This window comes from Corylus avellana, chromosome ca8 (assembly GCF_901000735.1).
Source record: "Corylus avellana chromosome ca8, CavTom2PMs-1.0".
NCBI lineage: Eukaryota > Viridiplantae > Streptophyta > Magnoliopsida > Fagales > Betulaceae > Corylus > Corylus avellana.
Window position 1 is genome coordinate 22581815 of NC_081548.1, and position 13366 is coordinate 22595180.

At 38.5% G+C, this 13366-nt stretch overlaps 2 protein-coding genes across 3 annotated transcripts in view; both read left to right on the forward strand.

The window, feature by feature from the left end:
- Nucleotides 1-1115: 1115 nt before the first annotated feature.
- Nucleotides 1116-10700, forward strand: LOC132189907 (uncharacterized). 2 transcript variants are annotated; one of them, XM_059604742.1, is made up of 9 exons: nt 1116-1544; nt 1633-1757; nt 4748-4955; nt 5452-5977; nt 6062-6313; nt 6425-6616; nt 6704-6778; nt 6898-9420; nt 10155-10700. In XM_059604742.1, exons 1-9 carry the CDS (start codon nt 1387-1389, stop codon nt 10458-10460), a joined length of 4365 nt encoding a protein of 1454 aa, XP_059460725.1. In that variant the 5' UTR covers nt 1116-1386; the 3' UTR covers nt 10461-10700. The 2 variants fall into 2 exon arrangements, with proteins under 2 accessions (XP_059460725.1, XP_059460727.1); XM_059604744.1 differs by having other exon boundaries at nt 1117-1544; nt 1636-1757.
- A 598-nt stretch (nt 10701-11298) lies between these two features.
- LOC132189922 (subtilisin-like protease SBT3.17) overlaps nt 11299-13366 on the forward strand; it is a 7209-nt gene continuing 5141 nt past the window's right edge. The window contains exons 1-2 of the mRNA XM_059604765.1: nt 11299-11620; nt 11741-11838. Coding sequence (XP_059460748.1) covers nt 11424-11620; nt 11741-11838 — 295 coding nt within the window. The 5' untranslated portion in view covers nt 11299-11423. The remainder of the gene's footprint in view (nt 11621-11740; nt 11839-13366) is intronic.

The window sequence follows — 13366 nt, forward strand, 5'->3', positions numbered from 1 at the left end:
ATTTATTTTTATTACATGCATTTTGTTTCTTGGCTGAAACAGATATCGACTGGATATTCTTCATGGTGTATGGTTGATTAGTTTATTAATCTTTTCGTATAGTCTTGTTATATATTTCTGAGCAATATTTCAAGTTACGATATCATTTCTCATCATCGATAATAAGATAAAAGCAGGCCATTGCGAACTTGCGATATCTCAATAGAATTTTAAACCATGATTTATTCCGACTTTTAGGGATCTTCTTGTCTTAAAGTTATGCTCGAACGATGCTTTATATTTGGTGTTCTGTAACCGAAGGCTTGGCAAGATAAAATAATAAAGACTTCATGAGTATAATCATCATTCTCTTCGGCATATTGGAGGAAACAGCTTATTTATAGGCTCATTAGATTGGGTATAGAGATTAAGACAATCTTATGGGACCTAATACATTAGTAGCCGCTTAAGACATATCATGTCTTTTTCAAAAAAAAAAAAAAACAAAAAAAAAGAGAAAAGAAAAGAAAAAAGACATCACGCCAGTCGATGTGAAATAAATGCTAAGATAGTATTACTATTATATGGTTACTTACAAATATCAACTTATTCGTGCATATATTCTAACACGATATTCATCAAAATGTACTTGTTATAAGCTAGGAAAAGTAGATTGAGAGTTAATGGAACACCCTTACTTGAGATATTGCGGGTACAATAGCCCTTATTTGACCATTCATTTAAAATGAACGGCATAAATTGCTGCATCACATAGAAGAGAGAAAATAGTCGATCTTGTATTGCACATCATAAGTGTGGCCGTTGGAGTGGTCGAGCTGCCTTTTTTGCTACTTAGATGGTTCGGTCACCTTCAATGACCACTCTGCTGGCTTGCACGTCACAATTTATTTTTATCTATGATGTGATGATGTGATTTAGACCGTACATTTTAAATGAAAGGCCCAAATATGAGTTATTGCTGCTAGTTCAATATCCTAAGCAAGAGTATTGCATCGAATTACCGATTGCAATCCCCCTTTTCCCTCCCCTATAACAAGTACAAGTTTGGATGAATGTGAAACCGAATAGGTTGCTCTTCCCAACGAATCAAGGTATTTGACCGAATGAATCTCAATACAAGAAAAGCAAGCCCTTGTGTCCAAACATTTCTCAAGAGGAGTTTGTTTAGCATTTCTCCTCTTTCAAAATCTACTAGCAATTAAAGCAATGGGTTCCGCTCGTTTAAACGACTAGTAGTACGTAGTAGACAATCATCACCGCTCGTCGGCGTACTCGACACGCACGTACTTTCTTTCAGGCGTGGTTCATTTCCATTGTAGAAGAGAAAGAGACCTTGTACCTCTGCGTCAGATTAGGAATTGGAAGAAAGCAAAAACGAAAATTCCGATGGCGAAATCGGAGAGAGACCTTCAGTGCCAGTGCGTGGGAAGACTCGAAGTCGTTCGGCCCAAACCCGTGGGCTTCCTCTGCGGTTCTATCCCCGTTCCCACCGACAATTCCTTCCACGCTTTCAATTCCTCCGCTCTCGTCCCCTCTCGCCAAACGTAACTCTCTTTCTCCCTCTCTCCGTTTTTTTGGCGGTTGAAATTGTGATTCTTGTGTGAATTCATTGGTTTCTTTTGTTCTTGAAAGAAGAGTCAGCGCTCCACGGTACCGGATGCTTCCGACGGAGACGGATCTCAATACGCCGCCGCTTCTTTCGAACTTGCCAGACAAGGTTCTTCACAATGCCGCTGTGCAGTCCAAGGCCACTGGAGGTGTGTACATTCATTCTTCTTTTGCGTTTTGTAGCCATTTCTAGTCGCTTACTTGAAAAATCCGTACAATAGTTTCGAGTTTGATACTTATTGTGGTACCATGGGTTTCAACTATGAGAGTTTCTTTGCTTTTGGGTTTTAGTGATACCGTGAGATATTATGCATTTCTTTCGAGTTTTGTGTTCTTTTTGGCCTTGATCTTCTTGCCATTTCACATCGTTAAATTATCTTATTAGATGAATTTCTCTCTTCTTGTGCTAAATTGTCATTTAGGATGCATTTGATCTCAGGATTTTTACATTTGTTGCCTATCCTTTGATGCATATCTGCTTGTAGTCATTTGGCCTCGCTCAATTAATGAACATGTTGCTTCTTGGGTGCGTGTGGCATCTCACCTCTGGAAAGGTGAATGGAAAACAAAAAGAAAAAGAAAAGAAACTGGAAAAATAGAATTCTCCTATAGGTTCTAATTTTCCTTGAATCTTGGAGGATTTTCATTGCCACAATTATCAAGAAACTAAATTATAGACTACATTCAGAAAACTGAAGACAGTACCAGGAATATAAATTGAACTTTCACTATATTCCTCATAAGTTTTGCTGATACCGTCTATGTCCTGGTCTTTAAATGCCCTAAAAAGTACCCTCACAACATAGTAATATAATCTAAAGTGCATAGGGGTGCAACCTTAGTATACATGAAATATACAAGAGAATCCTCTAATCAGTAGAAAAAGATGAACAAAGGTTCAAAAAATTAGAAAAACTAGAAAAAAAAAGAAAACTATTATGAGCTGTTATCCATGTGTAAAGAGTGTTAAATATAATCTTTTTCAGTTTTGCCACCGATGTCTCTCTATCTTCAAAGTTCCATGCATTCCGCTTTTATCAAATACTAGTATGATTAAATTAAGCCATAGAAAAACTGCCAAGATGTCATCTTTCACAACGTCTCTGCACTTCTGGAAAAAATCCATAGAAAAACTGTTAGGACCCAAAGCCTTATCAGCATTCAAATCCCTTACCGCACATCGTTCTCCTTAGAATCCCTTTCCAACCAATTCCTCTCATCCGCATCAATGGAAAGAAATGAGAAGTCATCCAATTTTGGTTGCCAACTAAATTGTTCAGCATACGACCCCTTATAGAATTTGCACTATATGCTCCCTCATCTCTGTAGGGTCAAAAGTCAAAGGGGTTGTATGCTGAAAAATTTGGCTGGCGACCAAAATCGAATGGCCTCTTGTTTCTTTCTATTGATGTGGATGAGAGGAATAACTAAAGAGTTCACCAAATTATATATTCTATGAGAATTTGCTCACAATCTGTCCACATTCATGTCAGCCATGTGTTCATCTCTTACTTTTTACATGTGTTTTAGTTATCTGTGTGTTGCTATTAGTTTTGCATTGTGAGCAGTCTTATGCAGGCCAAGTAAATGTCAAGAAATCCTGCCTGCCATCTAAGTTTTGCAGAATTGATCTTTAGCCTCCTAATATCATTTGGTCTAGGAAAATTTGGTCTTTGCCTTTTGTGTAGTTATCAGCATCAACTGACCATTTTCCTATCTGACTCCACCCATCATTTCTTGGGTTTAAACAACTTGTGTTTTTTGAGTTGCTGACCTTGTTACACTCCTTTCGTACTTTTATCATCGTTATTTTTATTTCCCACAGAAACTGTCTCAGTTTTTATATCTTTGCCGATAGGAATTCTTGCTGCAAGATGTCCTGTGCTTTTTTTCTCTTTGCTTGTTGGTGTACTTAATTTCAAATGTTTTCCTAACTTAGATACATCGTTTGCTTGGAGGGGTTGTCTCACTTGTGTCACTAATATAATTAATTCTTTATCATCCAAAGCTGTTGATTTTTCTCCCCTTCTATGATTGGGGTTCCACAATGCATGTCACACTAGCCATCTAGTCATTTGAGCCTGATGCACTTATTTGGAAAATGATCACGGTTTGAAATGATTACTGTCACTTGCTAGTGAGATCATATCAACTTTCAAACTGGAAGTTGTTGAGAAAGCCTAATTTCTTGCTTAAACTCCCTTAGCTGAGCCTATTCTGCCAATAGACGAAACCCAAGACCATTTAGACTTAAAAGATCTAGTTTGCTTAAGCTTGGAACTCTGATAGTCCTTTCTGCACAATCTACACCATCAACAGCTTCTGTGTTCTGCATGAAGATGAGAGTCCCACATGAGCTCTAGCTTCTTTGCTGAAACCTTTAGCTCTGTAACTTCTTCTTCTTCTTTTTTCCCTTTGTAATAGTGGGGTCTCCACCTTTGCAAGAGCTAATTTTTTCCTTGTGTGACTGCAATCTCTAATTTGTGATCTTCATGCAAACTTTTCTTGGAGAATGTGCTGTATTCCCAAAGCTAGAACTGAATATTCTTGAATGACGGCTACATTCATACTCTTTGATCAGCAAAGGAGAAGGGATCTGTACCCATTCTTTGTTGCAACTAGTTGATAGAGTGGTCAATTGAGCAAGGGGTTTACTTAATACTTCTTAAGCTCCCCCCAAGGGGTTGGTTCAAGTGGTAAGAAGGGCATTGGTCTATGTGGCATTTCTATCAAGTCTAAGGTTCAAATTCCCTTGAGTGCAAACAATTCCTTGTGGCCAGCCCGTCAGTGAAGCTTGTGTATTACCCGATTCGTGTGAAGGGGGCGCTTTACACAGATCTGTGGTTCACCCAACAAGAATGGGTACATGAAGTGCGAAGTGGCCATGCCTTGGACGAGTTCCTCGTCATACAAAAAAAATCCATTCTCTCTCTCTCTCTCTCTCTCTCTCTCTCTCTTTCTTTCTCTCTTTTTTTTTTTTTTGAGGGGGGGGTTGAGTCCCTTTTTGGAGGTTTCTGTAATGTTGTTAATGATATTATCTGATGTTTGAACTGTCATGCTAATGTAAATAGCATTAATGCTTTAATATTCTAATTTGCTTCTTTCCTGAATCATTTACATTGATGATTATACTTGGCAGATTTACCTTGGGAAGGTAGTGCTGTTACGTCAAATCTTTCTAGGAAATGTGAGTCCCTTGCAGTATCTGGTTTGGTTGAGTATGGGGATGACATAGATGTGATTGCTCCAGCTGACATTCTAAAGCAGATTTTTAAAATGCCATACTCCAAGGCACGATTATCCATTGCAGTACATCGTGTAGGACAAACTCTTGTTCTGAATACTGGGTGGGTATTTGTATGTGCTGCTTTATTTGTCATCCTATTAAATTTTATCAGGACTTGTTTGTTGCAAGGGAATTCTATGTGAGAATTGTCAGTGCACGTGTATGATTAAAGTTTGCTACCTGTTTGATGAGATTCCTGAGAATTACAACTTCCTATGGAATTGTCAATAGAGCATTTAGTTTCAAAAAGAAAATGTCGTTTATCATGTATTATGAAAAACTCAAAATGGTGGTCAAAACATCAAATATTTGTCTTTGAATAACATATGATGATAAAATATAAGACTAGTTTTTCAATTGAAATTTATGTTTATTAATTATAGTTTATCTGAACTATTCCGTCAATCAAATTTGAAGTTCATAAAAAAAAAATAAAAAAAAAATCTGTGATTTATGGATCTTGTGAATTAAATTCTCAAGAATCAACAACCGTTGAGTGTTGAGTTTCTGAGAAACAGATAATTCTCTTGACATCTATTCTATGTTGTGAATTGCAGGCCTGATGTTGAAGAGGGAGAAAAGTTGATTAGAAGACATAACAATCAATCAAAATCTGTAGATTCGTTATTTCTGAATTTTGCTATGCACTCCGTTAGAATGGAGGCTTGTGATTGTCCTCCAACTCATCATGTCCCATCACAGGAGCAATCAAACTCTTCTGTTCTTCCTGGAGGAAATAGAACACAGTTTGTGGGGGAATGTGATGGTCTTGTTCAAGATGAAGGATTCAATTGTTGTTCTGAGTACCCTCAAGTTAAACAGGATAGCTTCTTTTGGGGAAATAAGAAGAATAATAGAAGTAAAGGGCGTGATCCTGTTAAAAAGGCTTCACAAGTTGGTGAGAAGCAGAGGTGCTCAATGCAAGAGTCTGAAAAACATAGGAGAGTCAGTAATGATGGGTTTCTAAGGGTTTTCTTTTGGCAGTTTCACAACTTCCGTATGCTTTTGGGCAGTGACTTACTTATGTTCAGTAACGAAAAATATGTTGCTGTGAGCTTGCATTTATGGGATGTTACACGACAGGTGTGGGGTGAACTTCTGAAACATCTTTTTTCCATGTTTGTGTTTTACGCATTTTGATTGTATTTTTCATCCATGTTTCGACAGGTCACTCCATTAACTTGGCTTGAAGCTTGGCTTGACAATGTCATGGCAAGTGTGCCTGAATTAGCCATCTGTTATCATGAGAATGGTGTTGTTCAAGGTTATGAGCTTTTGAAAACAGATGATATATTTCTATTGAAAGGAATCTCGGAGGACGGCACTCCTGCTTTTCATCCTTATGTTGTCCAGCAAAATGGCCTTTCTGTTTTGAGGTTCCTTCAAGAAAACTGCAAGCAGGATCCTGGTGCTTATTGGGTACTGTCATGATTTATATTAACTTTATTTTAAATGTGAACTACTTTCTAAGAATCAATGCATTAACCCATGGATATGATGCCCAAAATAGACTGATTTCAATTTCTGCAGCTTTATAAAAGTGCAGGCGAAGATTTAATTCAACTTTTTGATCTCGCTGTTATTCCCAAGACCCATTCTTCCAATGATTGTGATGATCCCTCAAGCTCTTTGCCTTCACTATTGCATAGGGGACGAAGTGATTCCTTGTATTCATTAGGAACTCTCTTGTACCGAATCGCTCACAGGCTTTCACTTTCAATGGTGTGGAAGGGATATAACTGTTTTCTTTCATACGTTTTCTTGTAGCCTCTAAGTAGCTCTCACTAATTATTGATAGTTTTGCTGCAGGCTCCTAATAATAGGGCAAGATGTGTGAGGTTCTTTAGAAAGTGTTTGGAGTTTCTGGATGAGCCAGATCATCTGGTATATTTCTGAAATTATTTTTAACCAAACAGTTGCACTCTTCTTTGTTATTACTTCCATTAAATTTAGTTAAAGTACATTTATATAATCTCATTTACAAGTAATATTATGCTAAACAGGTTGTACGTGCGTTTGCTCATGAACAATTTGCGAGGCTCATTTTAAATTATGATAAAGAGCTGGATTTCACATCTGAATCTCTTCCTGTAGAATGCCAAGTTCAAGTTACTGATGCCGAGGAAGAATCCTCAGACTTTGTAAGTAGTATTTCTGAATCAGCTATCGATGAAAAGGTCTCTTTAGTTGCAGAGGACAAACCATATGAAGATGGACAAAGTTTTCAGGATTTAGTATCAGATGTTTCTGTCAAGATGACTTTGGAGGCAAATTTATCGGCTTCCAGAAAATTGATAGCTCCAGATGACACAGAATTAATGGATCCAGGAGGAGCATCCCCAAGTTCCAGCGGTGATGAAAGCTTTGCAGTGTGCAAGGTGTCTCCAACACCAGTTCAAACTGTCACTGATCCCATTTCCTCTAAGTTAGCTGCAGTACATCATGTTTCTCAGGCTATCAAATCTCTCAGATGGACGCGCCAACTGCAGAGCACTGAACCAGAACTGGTGGATGAAGGCATTGAAACTAATGATACGCAGTTTTCTGTTTGTGCATGTGGTGATGCTGACTGTATTGAAGTTTGTGACATTCGGGAATGGCTTCCAACATCAAAATTGGACAATAAGTTGTGGAAACTTGTTCTTTTGCTTGGAGAATCTTATTTGGCACTTGGTCAAGCTTATAAGGAGGATGGTCAGTTGCATCAGGCATTGAAGGTTGTAGAATTGGCATGTTCTATTTATGGATCAATGCCTCAGCATCTTGAAGACACGAGGTTCATTTCTTCAATGATCAGCTGCTCATCATTGCAGAAGAAATTCAGTGAAAGAAATGAAAAGACAAGATTATACAGTGGTGGTGTGAAAGATGAGACATCCAGCTCCACAGATGGTTCTCTTACTTTTGAGCAATACTCTTCCACTTACCTGTTCTGGGCCAGGGCATGGACATTAGTTGGAGATGTTTATGTTGAGTTCCATATGATAAAAGGTAAAGAGATCTTAATACAGGCAGAGAGGAAATCCACTATTAGAGAGTTGAGAATCTCTTCTGAGGTGGTGAAGGAAGTTAAAAGACTTAAGAAGCAGCTGGGCCAGTATAGCCAGAATTGCAGTTCATGTTCCTTGGTAAATTGCAGCTGTGAGAGTGACAGGGCAAGCAGTGGTAGCAGCGCAAGCAGTAGCAATGCAGATATTCGTGCGGTAGCTTACAGCAGAAAACACACAAAGAAATCGTATGCTAAGAGCACGGCCTACTCACTTGTGGGAGACCTTGAAGATGACCATGTACATAACCAAGTGGACAGTAGAAAAAGTTTTGACATTGGGCATCTACAGCACAAGAGAGGTGATGACCATGTACAGCACAAGAGAGGTGATGAAAGCCTAAAAGCTTCTTATACTGATAATCTTGGGGTAAAATCTTTGGAGAGAGTGGAGAGTTTTCTGGAGAGGCATGACATAGGCTCCACAGTGGCTTCTCAAACTGAACTAGCTTCTAGAGAAACACCCAAAGTGAAAAATGGTGGGATATTTAAGTACCTTGGGGGTCCTGCAGTTAGAGATGCAGAGCATAGTCTTTTAGCTGCCCTAAGCTGTTTTGAAGAAGCTAGGAAGGCATTGGGGGGACTTCCATCTGGTTCAGCAGAACTACAATCTGTAGTCAAGAAGAAAGGGTGGGTTTGCAACGAACTGGGTCGTAACCGGCTTGAAAGAAGAGAATTGACCAGAGCTGAAGTTGCTTTTGCAGATGCTATAAATGCATTCAGAGAAATTTCTGATCACACAAACATTATATTAATTAACTGTAATTTGGGCCATGGCAGACGAGCATTGGCTGAAGAGATGGTATCAAAGATTGAAGATCTGAAAATACATGCACTCTTCCGTAATGCATACAACCATGCATTGGAGACTGCAAAACTAGAATATAGTGAATCACTGAGATATTATGGAGCAGCAAAGTCAGAACTGAATTTTGTTGCTGAAGGGGCTGACTCTGTGACAAGCAGCTTGAGGAATGAGGTATGTACACAATATGCCCATACATATCTGAGGCTTGGCATGCTCTTGGCTAAAGAAGATGTAACTGCGGAAGTTTATGAAAATGGAGCCTTGGAAGATAAATGTGTAAATTATACCAGTCATAGTGACAGAAGAGCAAGGAAAGAATCAAGAAAGCATGAGATTTCAGCCAATGATGCCATACGGGAGGCATTGTCTGTGTATGAATCCCTCGGTGAATTGCGTAAACAGGAGGCTGCATATGCTTATTTCCAACTGGCTTGCTACCAAAGGGATTGTTGTTTGAAGTTTTTGGAGTCAGATCATAAGAAAAGCAACTTGTCTAAAGGTGAAAACAACCTTCTCCAACGGGTCAAGCAGTATGCTTCCTTGGCCGAGAGAAACTGGCAAAGAGCCATTGACTTTTATGGGCCACAAACTCATCCCACCATGTACCTGACTATTCTCATGGAGAGATCAGCTCTTTCATTAAGCCTTTCAGGCCTTCTACACTCAAATGCGGTATGTTCTTGGACTTCTTTGTTTCTGGTTAATGGAAAACTTAATAGACTTCTTTGTTTCTGGTTAAAGGAGAGCCTAGTATTCCTATCTTTCCCTTTCTGAAATGCACTCAACTTTTTACATAATAGTTATGCATGTTATTCTTATGGCTTGTAAAAAATGTAGCAAGACGCCAAAATCTATTCCTTGTCACAATCAGAATTATTTGATTGGGCTATGCTAGGTCATCCCCCTCTACCAAAAAACAAAATGACAGAGCCGTTCAGCCTCTGCTCAGTTTTGGGTAGTAAAGGGGTAGGATTGCAGTCTTAAGTTTAAATCTTACTAAAGGAAAAACTTAGTTTGCCTTGCACTATTAAAGTTACAAATACTTAGAGATATAGTGCTCAGCATTTTATACACAAATCTTTTGCTGTTCCATCGTAGGCCGATGTGAATGCATAGTTTTTTGTACTTGGCTTTTTAATTACCTCATCATCATCATCAACATCAAAAAAATTAGTATCACTAGTATTATTGTTGGATGAGATTCAATAAACTTCATGTAACCAAGGATTCAATTCTTGTTGTTTCGAAACATTGTAGTGGGCTGTTGTCTCAGTTTCAAACTTTTTGTGATGTATCAGCAACTCATTGGCTTGCCACGTAAATGAATTATGATCTCATGGTCTGTGTAGCACTGTTTGCATTCTCTCCGGTTGTTGAGAGATTAAAATTTTTCATTTGTTTTTTAGATGCTGGAATCAGCTCTATCTCGCATGCTTGAAGGACGTCAAATATCAGAAAAAGATTTAGACTCTTTCAGAACCAACCATCCTGATATACATGCAAAATTTTGGAGACAGTTGCAGATGCTTTTGAAGAAAATGTTGGCCGCGACAAGTTCAGCAAGTGCAAACAAGTCTTCTCCCGTCTCTCAACCAAATCAAGTATCCAACAAGGCTGGAGATGCTGTAAAGCTGAGGGAGCTTTACAAAATGTCTCTGAAGTCCACTGACATGAGTGAATTGCATGCTATGCACATGCTTTGGACATCATAATCAAAAACATGCCTCTGCAGTTCCTTTTTGTAAATATTTTGCATCTTAGGTAGAAAGTGCACATGGTTATGGACAGTCAAATATTAGTTGTATTAAATATAGCGTAGGATACTCTTTTTGGATTGTGTATATAGCAGAGAGAAGATTCTAAAGATGACATGAATGATACTTTCCGGTATCCATTTGATTCTCAGACTTGAGGATTATACAGGGAAGCCATTTGTTCTCAGCAACTGCAAACCAGGCGTATGAATTTCCACCTTTCCAATTTCCTTTTGAGATGAATTAGTAATTGTTGGTTCATTCTCAAGACAGTCAACTTTTCCAGTTTGAATTTGCTTGGAAGTGGTGGTTGTAAGAAAAATCCCTCCGCTGGTGGTGGAGGTGGCCACCAGAGAACCCTACCACCACCTGTGGAAGGGATTTTCTCTCCCGCCACCTCTTTTTATTTTTATTCTTTTCTTGTTTTGTTTTTAGAGATATATTAATATGTCAAAGATGTACACATAAATGTGACATACGAGCCTGAAGATAGATGAATGGAATGACAAAAAAAAATTTATTGAAAAAAAAAAAAGAAACAAACTGCTATGATCACTTTTTAAAATTCAAGCATTTTGACAAGCGTAAAAGCGAGCAATACTAGTTCGAATTCCCTTCTTTTCTGCGGACATGTTAAAAGAAAAAAAAAAAAAGGTAGCAACAACATAGCGAATTATAGATTTAACCCTAATCCTTATGGCCACTTATTTTTATTTAGAAAAATAAATTAAATTAAGTCACTAAAAATAAAAATAAAAAATTAAGAAAGATTAGAGCTAAGTTAAGGAAGGGCCACTTTTTCTTGGAAAAGGATTTTCCAAAACGTTAAGGCGGTGCAGGCATTGCGAATCAAAAAGCGGAGACCTCAAGGGCCAGTGCCCCTGCAAATTTAATCCTTAAGCATCGTAAATATACATACACATGGCTCTGCAAACGACAATAATCTTTTCATTTCTGCTGTTGATATCGCTCGCAATGGCCGACTCTGCTCCGACTGCCAAGCCCCTGGATTCGTCTTCGTCGCAATCGGCGACGGTGCAGATCGTGTACACCGAGAGGCCCCAGAACGAGGAACCCGAGGCCTATCACATCCGCACCCTTTCCGCCGTCCTCGGCAGGTCCTACTCTCCTCCTCTCTCTCTCTCTCTCTCTCTCTCTGTGGAAACTACTAGAAATGGAAATGATATCCAATTCTATTGCCATGCATGTTGATTTTTGTTGTATTTTGGTATGGATAGTGACGAGGCTGCGAGGGAGGCTCTGGTGTATAGCTACAAGACCGCCGCTAGTGGGTTCTCCGCTAGGCTCACCCCGGCCCAGGTTTCCGAGATTTCAAGTATGCCCCTTTTCGTATTTGTTAGTAATTAATTTCTATGGTTGCATTTGGGTAACTTTTTTCATGCGTTCCTAGGGCTGTATTTGATTGTGGTCTAGTTTTGAATTTGTATTATGTATTTTTCTGTCGTCAAAATTAGATTGTGGTCCATTTCTGTCATCAAAATGGAAATGAACGAATACTACTATTTAATTTCCCTTGCAACCAAATGGTAAACTTCGCGTTCGCTATTGTGCTATAGCAGGGTTGTTCACAATGACTTGTCATTGTTGCTGATGGTTCTATTTTTACTTTCTTTCTGTTGTTTATCGAGCATAAGAATGCAAAAGATTGGGGTTCTGCTATTTAAAATGGTTTTGTGGGGTTGTATTTGAGACTCTTTGCTGCTGAAGGCTGATTGTGTTCAAAAATATTAGCCTGTGTGGAAAGGTGTTGTAAGTAGCTAGAGTGAATTAGTCCACACAATGGCTTGCTTTTATTGGTCTCTCATCCATGTGTGTCGTGCACTTGTGTTTTGCCTAGATGGTTTAAATATCTTGCAGTGTCCATCTGGAATGGAATCTGATTAGATCTTTAGCATTTCTTATGGGGCAAATGATAGTAACTGATTTGGGGTTTACAGTACTTGAGCCCTTTTAGTTTTGGCCTGCCATCCGTGGTCTCTATCTCCCATGCTTTGTTGTTGCTGTTTCACGTCGTTATTATAGGATTTGAGCTCCACAGCTAATACATTGTCTTATATTTGGTTGCTCGTCATTTAATGATACTTTATTAGGATCTGACAGTAGAAGTATCAATTGTTTTAGGTGTCCTATGGTCGATTGGTTGGGCTTGCTAGTGAGGCTTGTCTTTGTTTATTGGTTATAGTTTTGGTGTTATTTGCAAACATGGGCACCATGCCCTGTGGGGGGTGGGATGTCTTTGTAGTGGTATTATCTTTTGACTATGGTATGGGTGTCCATTATTTTGGCTCCCTCATCTCCCTTTTCTTATTGTGTGTCCAAAGCATTAATGACTCGTATGCTCTTTTTTTCTGTTTTTTTGTTGAAAGAATAAATAATTCTTAGTGGACCAAAAAGGGGAAAAAAATGCAATTTCACGCCAGCATTTTGGTCTTATATGTGGTGAGATACATGCCAGGGTTTATTAGTTAGTCGTAATGCAACATTCTTTTAGAATTTGGTACTTCACATTTTTCATCTGATGAAACCATACATGCCTGATGGTTAAATAGTTTACTTGTCATTGACGGTGTTAAAGCGTCTTGGGTAGTAGTTTCATAGTTTACTTGGCTTGGGCAGTTGCCAGTCTGTTGCTCTGCATCTGTAGTTTCATTTACGCACAAATGAAATCACTGTGTTTTTATGGTACTCTGTATTTGTGGAACTGCATTATATATAAAAGTAATTGAAATTTTCATTTCTAAAAATTTCGTTATATACTCTATTTTAGTGACCATAGTACCCTATTTTTATACCCAACAAAGCTGTGCTCTCAAATCCTATTCTGATCAAAATAATTATTTTGT

Coding starts and splice junctions, on each gene's coding strand:
- LOC132189907 (XM_059604742.1), top strand. CDS start 1,387: ATGGCGAAATCGGAGAGAGACCTTCAGTGCCAGTGCGTGGGAAGACTC. Junction 4,956..5,451: donor ACTCTTGTTCTGAATACTGG/GTGGGTATTTGT, acceptor TGTGAATTGCAG/GCCTGATGTTGAAGAGGGAG. Junction 6,779..6,897: donor TGGATGAGCCAGATCATCTG/GTATATTTCTGA, acceptor TATGCTAAACAG/GTTGTACGTGCGTTTGCTCA.